General features: G+C 34.0%; 2 protein-coding genes across 4 annotated transcripts in view; both read right to left on the reverse strand.

The window, feature by feature from the left end:
* The window catches only part of LOC122408309 (uncharacterized), a 270,669-nt gene that overhangs the window by 235,378 nt on the left and 20,140 nt on the right, over nucleotides 1–15,151 (reverse strand). Inside the window, exons 1-2 of one of the 3 annotated variants that reach the window (XM_043415021.1) lie at nucleotides 14,249–14,375; nucleotides 854–1,004 (exon numbers count right to left, since the gene is read on the reverse strand). In XM_043415021.1, the coding sequence (XP_043270956.1) occupies nucleotides 854–970 (117 nt within the window). In that variant the 5' untranslated portion in view covers nucleotides 971–1,004; nucleotides 14,249–14,375. Of the gene's footprint in view, nucleotides 1–853; nucleotides 1,005–10,225; nucleotides 10,336–14,248; nucleotides 14,376–15,151 lie in introns of those variants that run through there. The other 2 variants (XM_043415019.1, XM_043415020.1) reach the window with 2 other exon arrangements.
* On the reverse strand, nucleotides 10,548–12,265 carry LOC122408068 (zinc finger BED domain-containing protein 5-like). The gene is given in 4 exon segments (XM_043414614.1): nucleotides 10,548–11,147; nucleotides 11,149–11,210; nucleotides 11,213–12,018; nucleotides 12,084–12,265. Coding segments are annotated over 4 exon segments (1,650 nt in total).

A 15,151-nucleotide genomic window follows, 5' to 3' on the forward strand; every position in this document is an offset into this window, starting at 1 on the left:
CTGAAAAATCTCATGCAAGGCGTGCAGGAAGGGAGAATAGAATAAGCAGGTGTACGATAAATCATAAAGCGTTCTTTATTGCACAAACAAAAACGAAAACAAATTTGAAAATTCAATCAAGATTTCATAGAGAAAAACGTTCCGTTTTTCCGGGTCTTTCGAGTCTTCTCTCGCCTGATTCGGTCAAACAACGCGGACAAACAAAAATTAAAATTAAAGACGCGTATCATTTTGTAAAAACACAGAATTATTGTTGAATAAACTCATTTTGTTATTTATCCATCAAATCCTCGTCTCTCGCCTCGTTCATATCTGCTCCTTTTAAAAAATAAGGTAGCTCTACCCGACGCGTGGCGGCGTTCAGGCCAGGTCGGCAAGAGCGTTACGTTACAATATTTTCCACAAATAACACAAAAGCAATCGAGGCTGTTTAAACACGTCCTTCTTGAGGAAGACACAATAAAATTTGAACAGAAACTAGTTGAATTACACCACTATTGATAGAAATTATCGATGACTCAAATAAATTCAAGACGGTACCTGTACCTCACTAACTAGAGCTGCTACGAAAAATCTGAGGATGGATTCGAAATTAGCGCACCCAAATTAGAAAACATCTGTAGAAAAACGTCATGCAACAAAAAAAAGTTCAGTTTCGGTTTTCTGTGTTATATTTAACCAAACCTTACACGACTAAAATTTTTCATTGTGTTAGTATCCCTAATATTTAAAAATATAAAGCGATAAAATTTTATAGAGAAAAGTACAAAAATGCAGAGAGTTATGGCGACCATTTGTCAAAAGTACGTTAATAGAGTTCATCGAATTTTATCCCTGTCCATATTGAACTCACCTTCCTTTCTTCGATTCGACTTTGTTGGCGTTTCTCGTAATCCTGCCTTATTCGAGCCATCAACCTGAGCATATATTTCCTATCCGTCAATCTAACGATGTTGCTTCCCATTAGCATCTCCAATCGCGATCTTACCGGTGGATTGCTGAAACTATGAGATAACACTAATTAATCCAAAAACTCAGATCCAATCACTTTCATCACGAGAAGTTGAAACACACATAATTTTTGAATATTCTATGACTCAGTTGGCCAACCCGGAAAAGTTCGGACTAGGGTTGCAAAAATATTAATGGAGAAATATTACATTATTTATTACTTTTTAAAAACTAATGGCAAAAAATCTATTAAAAATTAAAAAATTGTAATTGAAAAGAAGTCAATGCAAATTTCAAAAAGTAATGGTCAATAAAAATTGACCCATTATGAATTTCGAAGAGTAATGACTAATAATGTGCACTGCAGACCAAAAGTATGGAATCACCAAAAAAAAATTTGAGCCGTACTCAATGTGTGATAGCATTTCGAAGAATAAAGAGATCTTAAAAACTCCAAAATTCCCCTAGGGAAAAAAAGGTTGAAACAAGTACATTGGTGGTCCCTTGTTTCTGAATGGAATAGAAAAAAAATCATAACCAGGAAAAAAATTTATATAAACAAAAAACCAAAAATAAAAAACAATCGGAAAAAATTCTATTAAAATATAAAAAAAGTGAAATAAAAATATTTTTCAAATCAATTGAAAAGAATTTCCATCTAAGTTACGTCCAGCATTAAAACTTATAATATCAATTCGAGGCCAAGTATTTAATGATAATTCAGAATATTTATTCCTGCGGGTTCCATCAGGGACTTGAGAAAGTTCTCATGAATCAAAAAAGTTACCATTTGAGTTGCAGCACTAAAATTTATGATATTCATCGGAGAACAAGTGTTTTATTAGTAATTTCGCGTTTTAACATTATGAAATTGTTTCAAGACGCGTTTAAATCCAAAAAAAAACACATCAAAAGTATAGTAATTTGTTACTCTATAGTGGGAGAGACTTGGAAGAAAATCGATTCTTCTCAGACTTCCAGGATCCCCTGGTATTATTCACAATATTCGACATCGATTTTAGATCGGTACAAATTATGTTAAAATATGTGTTAAAAGTACTTGTCCGGCCTATCACTATTCATCCAAATAAAAATCAATCATAAAAAAACGAAGTTGTACGGCAGAATCCGGTTGAAAATTTATTCGAATGTGATTTATTATAAGTTCAATGTTCTCAATAAAAGTATAGATTAGTTCTTATACCAAATAGAATTTTTTCGCTGGAAAAAATGAGAAGTAGAAATTGCCATCATTGGAATACAAATGGGGGGGGGGGGGGGTTATTTTAGAAGCTTGAACATGTTCATTGTGCAAAAAATTTTTCATTTATCGATGCATAATAATATCCCTTGTATATTATAGGAGACAACATTTGAACTTTTTATTTAATCAACTTTCTTGAAAATAACTTCCTCAATTTCCTCTGTATGCATATTTATTCTAGTTCTAATTCCAAAAGGACCATGATTTTTATCTGAATAAACAATTTAAATTAATAGTGATGGGCCGGACAAGTACTTTTAAAACATATTTAAACATAATTTGTACCGATCTAAAATCGACGTCGAATATTGTGACTAATGTAAAAGTGAAATTTGAAAATCCCTTCTACCCCACCTCGGATGATTGTCGGAGTAGGGAGGGGATTGTGAGAGAGACTCGAGGTGTGACCACCCAGATGTAATAGGAGAGAGGCAGTAGGAAAAAAGATCTCTGGCAAGCTATAGCGACGAGGGGAGCGAAATCGAGTGGACACCGCGAGAATTAGAGGATAGGACACCGCTCTCGAAAATCACGAATCTCTGCGTTGAACGAACGTCTTATCCGCAAATTCCCCATTGTACCAAAGGAGATCTTCCAGTGGAGATTCGTCGGAGCGGCTCGTCAAATTCAAACGTAACATAAAAAAAAAACGAAAAATAATAAATCGCAATTCTAATGTGCCTTTATAGGAGCATGAAAACAAATTCGAATACAAAATGAATTGTCTTGCTCTGTACATCGTAATCATAACCGTGGTTGTCCACATTTTTATGTGGAAATATTTTGTTAATGCCACACTCGAATTGAAATTTGAATTTTGACGTCAGATCGTTTTCCAAAAAATAAATTTAGTGTAAAAAACAAAAAAATAAAATAAAATAAGTTGTGACAAGTTTGAATTTAAAAAATTATAATCAAGAAAATTTACAGAATTTACAAATTCACAAGTTAAGGAGTTTCGGTACAGGCGATACAATGTTGCCATGCTAAACCATGCTAAAAGCATAAAAATTTTCAAAAAGTTCAGAATTTTATAAAATTTGGTGAACATATTCTTTAGTGCCAAATTTGACAACACAATTTTTTTAAGATTTTTCTTCTACACAGTTATCGAGTAATTGATCACTAAAGTTCACGTGTATAAGCATAGCGTTTTCATATATATAGGTATACATTCCGGGCATAAGAAATCTGCTTTAATGCGTAATTACTCGATAACTAAGTAGAAGAAAATTTTGAAAAAAATTGTGTTTTTGCACTTGATGTTGAACAACATTATCACCAAGTTTTATCAATTTCTTAATATTTAGACTTTTGTACCGAAACTCCTTAACTTTATTTCTCAATTTGTTATTCTTCATAAAACCAAGTTAATTCTGTGCGTGTGTGTGAACCGCGCGTCAAACGAAGGCGCGGTTATTGTGTGCGGAGCGGAATGGGAGAATTGTTCCCGTTCGTGTGATGTAAACCTTTTGTATCTTTCCTTTTCGCATACTTTTCACAACTATTTCTGTTCTCGTCAAACCTTCTATTTCCATGTCAATAAATCTGATTTCCCGGTTAATAATTATTTGAGCGACCCAATCTCCTGCTTCGGGGCCCGTACGGGACCATATAGGCACCCTTTCGTTATCTCTTAAATTATTTCGATTACTTAATCACTTCAATATTTCGGTTATTCCCATAATTATCCAATTATTTTAATTTCGTTTAGACCAAACAAAATATCTACTAAATATTTCACATTTCAAAAATCCTACACTCTGTGTAGGTTGGTGGCAGCGAAAACTAAGTAAATTTCCCAATTACGTTCGTCCCTTCAGGACGTAACAATGGTCTGGCATTTGCTGATAATTCCATCCATAAAAAAACATTAAAAAATAATTTTCTTTTTAATTGTCAAAAAAATTATTTTATAAAAAAAAATACGGAACAATTCGAAAAAATTTCACAAATCTTGAAAAAACATTATCTTTAAAAAAAAAACTAATCTGTATCTATTTCTTCAAGTGTCAAAAGAATCAAATAACACGTAAAAAATAAAAAAACGAAAAATCGCGCTTGAAATCATTTTGGAAACCGATTCCTCATGCTTCATATTTGATTCGAACAGCTAAATCAATTTTAAAAAATTCCATCTAATTTACGTGCAGCATTAAAATTTATTATATCAATTCGAGGCCAAGTATTTTTTAATTAATTGAAAAAAGTTACCCTTTGAGTTACGTGCAGTACTAAAATTTATAATATCAATCGAAGGACAAGTAATTTATGAGTAACTCCAAATTTTGACATTATTAAATTGGTCTAAGAAGCTTTTAAATCCAAAAAAATCACATGCAAGCCAGTCATTTCTTACTCTATGGTGGCAGAGACTTATAAGAAAATCGATTCTTTTCAGACTTTCAGGAGCTTCTAATATTATTCACAATATTCGACGTCGATTGGATCGATATAAATTATGTTTAAATATGAGTTAAAAGTACTTGTCCGGCCCATCACTTTCCATTAAAATAAAAATCAATCATAAAAAAACGAAATTGTACGGCAGAATCCGGTTAAAAATTTATTGACATGCGATTTATTATTAGTTTAATGTTCTTAATAATAGTATAGGTTAGTTATGCCGAATGAAATTCGTTCGCTGGAAGAAGTGAGAAGTAAAAATTGCCGTCATTGCAATAGAAAGTGGGGAGTTATTTTGGAAGTTGGAACATATTTAATGTGCAAAATGTTTTTTAATTATCGATGCACAATAACATCTCTTGTATATTATAGGACAATTCGTTTCCATTCTTATTAAATTAGTGCAATTAAATGAAAATTACTTGAAGATAACTCTCTCATTTACCTCTTCATGAATACTTGTGATCCATCAGTTCTAGAAAAGCCCTGATTTTTATTTGGATAAACAATTTAAACGGAAAGTGATGAGCCGGACAAGTACTTTTAACTCATATTAAAGCATAATTTGTATCGATCCAATCGACGTCGAATATTGTAAATAATATCAGAAGCTCCTGAAAGTCTGAAAAGAATCGATTTTCTTATAAGTCTCTGCCACCATAGAGTAAGAAATGACTAGCTTGCATGTAATTTTTTTGGATTTAAAAGCTTCTTAGAACAATTTCATAATGTTGAAATTTGGAGTTACTCATAGATTACTTGTTCTTCGATTGATATCATAAATTTTAATGTTACACGTAGCTCAAATGGTAAGTTTTTTCAATTGATTAAAAAATACTTGGCCTCGAATTGATATAATAAATTTTAATGCTGCACGTAAATTAGATGGCATTTTTTTAAATTGATTTAGCTGTTCGAATCAAATAAGAAGAATGGAGCATCGGTTTCCAAAATGATTTCAAGCGCTATTGTTCGGTTTTTTATTTTTTACTTGTTATTTAATTCTTTTGATACTTAAAAAATAAATACAGATTGGTTTCTTTTAAAGATAATGTTTTTTCAAGATTTGTGAATTTTTTTTCGAATTGTTCTGTATTTTTTTTATAAATTTTTTTTTTTAATTTTTTAATGTTTTTTATATGGATGGAATTATCAGCAAACGAGGGACCATCAATGTACTTGTCCCAAACTTTTTTTTCCTAGGGGAAGTTTATGGTTTGATATCAAGTCTTTTTTCTCAAATGTTCTTTATTTATATTCAGATGACTATAGCATTTTAGTTTTAATTTCTATGAATTATTTATGATTTTCGGCTTACAACGTTGGTTTTTACGAAAAAAGACCTATTTCTCGTCAAAATTGTTCTGGAATTATTTCGTCACACGTCCGTCCTTGGCCTTTGGGAATTTTTTTCCTAGTACTCTAATATGTTATGCTTATTGGGAACGCAAGAGCACGGGGGAAAGCGGGTTGTAGGCTGTGATCAAGAGACTCGGTAGAGTCTCGGGACAAGTACATTGACAGCCCTGTCGTCTGCTGGCCCGAGCTCGCCGAGATCAAGAGACTCGGTAGAGTCTCGAAACAAGTACATTGACAGCCTTGTCGTCTGCTGGCCTGAGGCTCTCGCCGAGAGTATCTTTTCTCTGAATAAAACGATTCGCGGTGGTGGGGGTAAAATTAGCATGTCATTTTGTTCAATTACGAAACTCCTGAGTCATCTGAGGCTTTGAAAATTGAACTGGAGATTGATTAATAAATTCTCTTTCGATTCCACCCACAATCAGCATGATCGGTGGCGTAATTGTTGAGAAAAAACTTTGCACTGGCTCAAGATTATGCAAAAGTTACCAACACATTCTAGAATTTATGCGTCTGTATTTACAACACAATCAAAGGCACTTTGATGCTCTCGAGTTTGTGATTGGTTGGATCTGACGACATCCATTTTTAGACGTTGTGATTGGTTGTTGAAATTCGTTTTTGATGATTGGAAATCTGACGTCAACTTCAGAACGTAGCACACGGCGCAGCACAGCTGGTAACAGCAGTCATAAATTCGACCGATATACATATATATATGTACAAACCATGTGTCAGTTTTTGATCGTATGAACAGAGTTTCGACATTACGAAGTGCGTGCGGGATCAATAAAAAAATAATTTTCGTCATCTAAAGAAGTGCATATTACTATTTATTTTGTTATTTGTGATATATTAAACCGGTATCAAAGCGGCCGCGTAAATGTAGTCTATGATGTGTGTGTGAAAAAGAATATAAAAAATGCGCGATGCATGTATGTCAACGAAACTTTTCAAGATTTCATTATTCCGTTCGATTGGAAATAAGTGTTAACTGAAATAATCCTTCAATTAAACCAGAATACGAGAAACCACCCATAAAAAAACAATTCAAACAAATTTTTTTTTTAATTTTAAAAAAAATTATTTCATAAAAAAAAATACAGACCAATTCGAAAAAAATTTCACAAATCTTGAAAAAACGTTATATTAAAACAAAAAACTAATCTGTATCTATTTTTTAAAGTGTCAAAAGAATCAAATAACAAGTAAAAAAAAAAAAACCGAAAAATCGCGCTTGAAATCATTTTGGAAACCGATGCCTCATTCTTCTTATTTGATTCGAACAGCTAAATCAATTGAAAAAAATTCCATCTAATTTACGTGTAACATTAAAATTTATTATATCAATTCGAGGCCAAGTATTTTCTAATGAATTGAAAAAAGTTACCATTTGAATTACGTGCAGCACTAAAATTTATGATATCAATCGGTGGACAAGTATTTTATTAGTAACTCCAAATTTTGACATTATTGAATTGTTCTAAGAAGCTTTCAAATCCGAAAGAATCACATGCAAGCTAGCCACTTCTTTATGTTCAAATGACTATAAGATTTTAGTTTAAATTTCTATGAATTGTTTATAATTTTCGGTGTATAACGTTGGTTTTCACGAAAAAAGACCTATTTTTCGTCGAAATTGTACTGAAAATTTTTCGATAGAGGTTTGTTCTTGGACTTTGGTGATTTTTCCCCTTGTCTTCTAATGTGTTTTGTCCATTGGGAACTCAAGAGCATGGAGCAATGCGTGTTGCGGGCCGAGATATGATTTTCGGCTGATAACGTTAGAAAAAAGAAAGGAAAAGAGGAAAGATAGATCAAATTCAAGACACAACAAATCCAACAGAATTGGCCCTTTTTAAATGTTGCTTTTGCATTCTGAATCTAGACATTTTCGTGTCATTCAAATATAAATATATTGCCAAAGTTTGCAAGTGGCCACTGAGATCCAATTATCTACAGTTTGATAGTTGCTGAAAAAAGGCACCCGGAAACATTTATTATGTCAGAACTCAAAGAACCAAAAAAAACTGAGCGTACTTAATTCAACAGAGCAACGGAATTCAAAGACGTTTAAGGTATCTGCATTGGTTTTGGAGAAAAACAATTTCAGGAGAATTCAGGAATGAATTTAAAAGTTTAAAAACTCAGAATAAAATAGAAAACGGAAAATTTAGGAATTTAGAAAAGCTGAAGACGTTTGTGATGAATTTTTGAGATTATATGTTACGGTTGGAGTAAAAAATTAAAATGATTGGCACACATGCTGCGACACAAAAATATGAAAGTTTGAAGGTATTCGCTTCATACCGCAGTAATACAAACTTCAATAGTATTTGAAAAGGAATACTTTAAAACTTGCTGAACAAAGTTCCATTACATATTACCATAATCAAAGATAGGGTGTGATACTTAGCACATATACTTATCCACAGAAATTTCAAATGAGTTTGGAAGACAGCAATTTCAAATCCATCCATAAATGAGCAATTGAAGACTTTTGCAATGAATTTTTCACTTCATATTTATATTACAGTGAGAGTCAAAAAGTAAAATGAATGGCAAAGTATATAAATTTTATAGTTTGCAGATTTTTGCTGTATTTTAATGATCCAAATCTATAGTATTATAGTGAAAAGTTGTTGAAAGTCATGATGTTACATTAAAATGACATAGCGCACATAACATTCACAAATTCTATAGATTTTCATGATGTTAGCAGGTATTATACTTAATCGCATCCAAAACTGAGCAACTGTAGACTTATCGTAATGAATCTTTTCACTAATAATTCCACATTTGCAATTTGCAGAATAGGAATACTCAACATACACGTCATTTCATAAGTATTGTTGTCGAAATTTGTGTTTGTCTACCGCATTCCAAAGATTCGACTTTTCATATGATCAGCAAACAAAGCATCCAAAGACTTTTTGGAATAAGTTTCAAAATTTGTTACTCGACAGACTCGACTTATTAAAGAACCGTAATTTCCGAGAAAATAATTTTCCTTCAAAATACAGGAATCGCTCTTATCATACTCGACTCGTGATATTTATCAAAATATGTACGTGACTATCGAAAAACAAACATTGCATGGCTGAGTAGGTCCGAAAATTTCTTGTAATGCGACTTATTATTTATCATTTTCATTGGTTGCTACCGAATGGTATGTGCTCGCTGAAGGAAATGAAAAGTGGAAATTGCTATTATTGCAATACGAACTCGAGAACAATCAAGTTCAAATTACTTGGAGATATTATTTTTACTTCTATCCATTTTATTATATTTGTGATCATAGAAGAGCCCTGATTTTTTTTCGAATGAGCAATTTGAATAAAAAGTAATGGGCCGGACAAGTACGTTTAAGACGTATTTGAACATAATTTGTACCGATCCAATCGAAGTTGAATGTTGTGAATAATACCGGGGGATCCTGAAAATCGCAGGGGAATCGATTTTTTAAAGTTTGTACCTTCTTGAAGTAATGAATGACTTTCATGTGAATTTTTAACGATTTTTATATGTTCAGGTTAAAAAAAATGGGTTGATATCGTTCTTATTATTCGAAAGAAAGGTTCTACGATTTTTTATTTCCATTAATTTTTTAGTAATTTCGATGAAACGTTCTGAGCCCGACGAGGATTCTCAACACTCATTTGTCGCCGGCGATTATATTTCAAATTATTGATAAATACTTGGCCTCGAATAGATATAATCAATTTTAGTACTGCACGTAACTTCCGTTATGACTTTCTTTTCACGAACTTCTTTTTTCTCGAAAATAATTATTATGAATGATTAGTGGCTCCTATGCATAAAACGTCAGTTTTTCAATGACAGTTTTCAATTTGTTCGATAAATATTCCAAATTATCAATAAAAACTTTGCCTCCAATTGATATCATACATTTTTACACTGCATGAAACTTGGATAGTACATTTTTCAATTTGCTCAATATTTATGAATTTTTTTGAAAATTTTTTATTTTCCTTTATAGAATTTTTTTCGATTGTTTCTTATTTCTGTTGAATTTTTTTGAACTTTTAAATTTTTCCTTTTTTACATCTATAGAATTTTTTTCCTCGTTTTGAATATTTTTTCTATGTCATCCAGAAACAATTAAGGGACCATCAATGTACTTGTCCCAACCTTTTTTCCCTAGGTACATTCACTCGCTAGTAAACAGCCGTTGACCGAGGATGTAATCTAACGATTTCGTGATTTCATTTTAATCAAGTTGACCTTGCTAAAAACTCGTTCGCACTGGGCATTCGAATGTGGGATCGACAATGCTTCAAGAGCAAACACAGGAAGGACTTTCAAGTATGCTTCGCCATCTGAATCCGTATGCTTCAAAATCTGAAATAAATCAAAATATAGTATTAAATGTACGTAATTTTCTATGAAAATAGTAGGTTTATATTACAGAAACATTGCAATATAACGTTAGAAGCATCAATTAATTTTGCCTTACTTTCGCCCAAAAGACATCAACATCAGAGCATTTCATCATTTCTTCCGGAAATGTAATGAATGGCATTTGCCTCCATTCATCATCCAAATTTTATAGTCGTGGAGCATCATCTCGACTTAGTCGTGGTAGTTTCGTAGTCAACGGTATCAAAGACGGTGTTACATCCCTTTTTGCAGCTGATAAAGCTTTTTCTGGGCTTAGCAGTGAGATCACCGAAAGTACCGTGTCACCAAAATCGTAGCGCTTCCTGATTTGAATACAACCTGTGCTGAGAAAATCACGATACCGTTTCTTAAATTCCATTACCATATCTGGATAATGGAATAATTCAGCTTCTTTCAGGTGTTCCATGACTCCAACACCTAAATACAGATTTTCGAGCTTTTCGTATTCTTCGATATGAGCCGGATCAATGTCTTGCAAAGGCGTTTTCACGACGTACCCCCTTTTCATGTAGCAGTTCAGAAGGTCCTTGTACACAACAATCATACGCGAATGAATGCTTGTTACTATTACGTTTTCCGATTGGAAGTATTTGTTCAAATTAGTGAACTTCAGCAAAGCCCATTGAAGAAATAAGTAAAATCCTTTCATAAAAGAATCGTTCAACAGGCGATGGATTTCTTCAACTGCTACCAGTTGTTCACTGAGCCATTTGCGATAAAAAAAGAGACGCAAAGCATTATCGGAACACCAATATTCGGTCAACAACTGCTGCAAGTGACAACCAACGTGTTTGGGATGGGTGCAATATTTGTGAACTTCCGAGTTTGTGAACATTTGGAATTGTACAAATTTACACTGACGTTTACTGCTATTTTTGAAAAAATTGTAAATATTACGCGCAAGGTCTTCACAATTGCGCGGCAACATTTTGCAGGCTTCACTCGCGCATATGTGTACAGAATGGCACACGCACTTCGAGATTGTAATCCCCGGACACGTATCACGGAAGCGACTAGCTACTGAATTTTTACTTCCCATCATTGTATTACAGCCATCAGAACCGAATCCGATTATATTGTCACGAGGAATCTTGTGTTTATCTAACGATTCCAGAATGACGTTAAATATTCGTTCAGCAGTTGCGCTGATGCCAGAGTCTACTGATGAAGGGTTGTCCGTACCAAATAGTTGCACTAAGTCCCAAAATTGGCTTGTGATTTTACCGATGTTTTCATCAAAATACCGCACTACGATACAAGATGTCTTGATTGCTGCGATGTCCGTGGATTCGTCGGTCAAAATTGAAAACTTGTTCGTTTTTAACTTTTTTATCAGACGCTCCTTTTGCGTTTCACCGATAACCTTTTTTACGATAGCAGCTGCTTTACTTCTCTTAAGCGTCATCGAATCGGCGATTTTCGAGTCAATGAAACACTTCTTCAACACGTCGGAAAGGTGATCCATAACCGAGAACGGAATATTGTGAGCCGCCAAAAACCCGCACAATAAAAGTTCTGCTCTTTGCGCGTTTTCCTGTATCGGTGGAGACACAAACTTTTCAACCGTTTCCTGGACTTCGGGACGGACATCCGTACAACGAGCTACATGTTTGAGACTGTCCGCATGTTTTTTTTTAAAACGGATAGCTCAGCCTTCATTATTGTATCGCAATAGCGGTACGTTGCCCAGAATACATTCGAATTATCGGGACAAAGCCACAGTCGAAATTGAGGTTGTTTTTCCCATTGTGACCTGTATTTTTGAATTACATGTTTAATTATTGTTTTTCTCGATTTTTGTTTGTTTCTTATTTGGTCATTTTCACCATCCGACATCGATTCATCGGTAGTTTCACCACCCATTGTCAAATTCAACAATTTAACGTATCACGTACAATACCACTGTTCCCTAACTTCGCAATAATAAATAAAAATAGAAACGAATATTTTGTACTATTCTTCTTAACAAAACATTAACCCGATAATCGAAAATGACACAGTGAAGATGTATCTCTCGCGGAAACAAAAACGGGAAACACCAAACGTACACCGAACAAAAGAAAATCTGTCACGTGAACTCTAACGGAAGAGATCAACAGATTTGGGGGAAATATGAATACAAAATTCACAGACCTGTAGACCAACCAATGAGAATGCGCGTCAAGTGTTCTAACCCTAGATGGCCATCTCGTGACAAGGAAAATTGTCATAAGGATACTGGTGAACTAACATACTGACTTACCGACCAAAGACCGAAAAAATATCGTACGGTTTCGCATAAAATGGTACATTTATTGTACAGATCCGTCCGATAATCGCATATCGTACGAACAGTAAATATATCGTACATGCACGATAGTTATCGTACGTATGGCAACACTGCCAGTGATGCTGCGATTGGATACTGTGACGAAGCTGGTTGGTTGTACTCCATTTGTGGAACCTCTTGAACCTCACTCAGTTCTAGGATTTGAAAAATATGAGAATTAAAGAAAAAATAAAAAATTATTGTTGATTCATTACGCGATTTTTCGCATTGAAATTTTTCTTCTCTCTAATTTATTCGAATAATAAAATTAGCTGTGGAAGAAAATTGCAGGGTCTCTGCCATTTCTGTGCATTTCTCCAGTTCTAAAATATATAGACAAATGCATGCTTGATATTTTAGCGATCTAATGGTTTTTTCTCGAGAGGTTCGACCTCTCTGGAGCACGAAAAATCACATTCTTTAGAATTTTTTTTTTCATTCTACTCAAAACGATCGAAAATTCATTTCAAAGGTGTATTCAGTACATGATAAGGTATATACACATTGTTTTTCAATGAAAAAAAAACAAAATAACGTCTGTCTTGAAAGTATATTTTTCATATTGATGGGCAACATAATCCGTGCAATTGTTATCCGATCGATTTTAAATTTGAACTGTCACTTCTAAGATATATTATCTAAAACAATACACAAATTATTGTTGAAAAATAATTTTTTGAAAATAACAGCAATTTGAAAAATGATTTCCAAATTTGATTAAAAAACGACTTTAATTTGTTTATAAAAATCTTAACTTTCATTATTAGATTTCAGGAATTAGATATTGTCATCGGGCTATATGTGACGTGAACATTCGAATTTGCCCGCCGGAGTGCCGAAAATAAATTTGTAAATTGAGCTCGGTAGTCAATCTCTGACGGGAAGATTTTTCTCCCCTCCCCGTTGAAGAGATTTGCGTGCCGATTGCCTCGGCCTCTTTCGCTCCGGGACCGTCAACGGGATAAGTTGGGGAAACGAACCGTCGCCACGTGATATTAAGACACATCTGGGCATTGATTTCATCGGGTGTGGCCAGCCCGATTATTTTGCCGATTTCCGTCTCCCATTTTCTACCGTCGCAACTTTCCTGAGTCCCGGGGCAAGGAGCCAACGAGGGATTTCCACAAACAAAACGAAAACCGATAAGTCAATTTGTTTTTTATGTTTTCTTGGAAAATATTATTGTAAAGATTGGATTCGAATAATTTATAAGAGTGGATGAGAAGGAATGAGCATTTCTAATAAGCCTCACTTTGTAAGAAACAAAATTGTTAATAGAGTGTTTGTAATTGATTGACCGTTAGCGTCAATGTTATACAATTCGATGGGACCAGAAATACCTGGGTATTTCTGTACGTATGTATCTGTACTGAACGTAGCGTCACTTGCTTCATGTGTAACCATAAATCATCTACACCACTTTGATAAAATAAATAATATTCCTACACATAATAACAACCAATAATTTCTTTTATCATTTGTAATCAAAAGTAAAAGTTCATTAAATAAAACTTGATTGAATTAATGAATGGAAATACCTGTGATACGGGATCCCGATGACTTTGTCGTTGTTGGCGTTTCTTCGGGCTGGGTGTTCCTTTTCAATCTCTTATTAGGTTGTGCGAGTATGGATTGGGATGCATCTCCGGCAACTGAGTTTTTTCTTTTCTTATTGTAACAAGACTTCAAGTGTCTCTCGTAGTTTATTACGACCCAACGACTACTATTTTTCGTAGTAGCTGAAACTTTTGACAGCTGTATATGGCATTCACAAAAAGCGCACTTGATTTTTGCTCGGTATGACAGCGATTGAGGTAAATTCTCTCCCTTATACTGTTCGTTCACTTTAATAACGACAGATAAGTCATTAACCGATATTTGTCGAACGACTCCTTGTTCTCCGATATTCTCTTTTACGCAAAAATTATTCACCGCATTTTTAATTTTATTTTTAAATGTTTTACTTTCGAGCTCAATATTATCATGACCGGTCATCGTTAATGTCGCCATTTTTTGCACCCCCGTTCTTCCCACTCTCTCTTTCCTGATTGTGAGAACTTTTCATTTTTTGGTCTCCAAAAATCGAGAGATTTTTTGTCCAATAACTGGACAAGTTTCAATATCGTCGTTCGCTCTCCAGTATTAAATTGAAATAATTCCGGTTTTTTTATGAAGGGGACCGTAACAAAGCTGCGTAAGGATCCAATATCTCCTTCAAAACACTTCTCGCGTACGTCTCCACTTCATCAATAGTTTTTGATGTTATTCCATCAAAAGCAACTGGATGATCCAATCCATTAAAATGCAGCATTTTTTTCACGTGGATTGGTAAATTGGTTCCAGTCTCACTTCTCACCACTTCCCAAAGTGCTTCACCTTCCACGATATCCGCGTCGCACATTTTTCCGTCACCTAGGTTTACTGTCTCACGTTAAACTGTT

This window comes from Venturia canescens, chromosome 3 (assembly GCF_019457755.1).
Source record: "Venturia canescens isolate UGA chromosome 3, ASM1945775v1, whole genome shotgun sequence".
NCBI classification, from domain to species: domain Eukaryota; kingdom Metazoa; phylum Arthropoda; class Insecta; order Hymenoptera; family Ichneumonidae; genus Venturia; species Venturia canescens.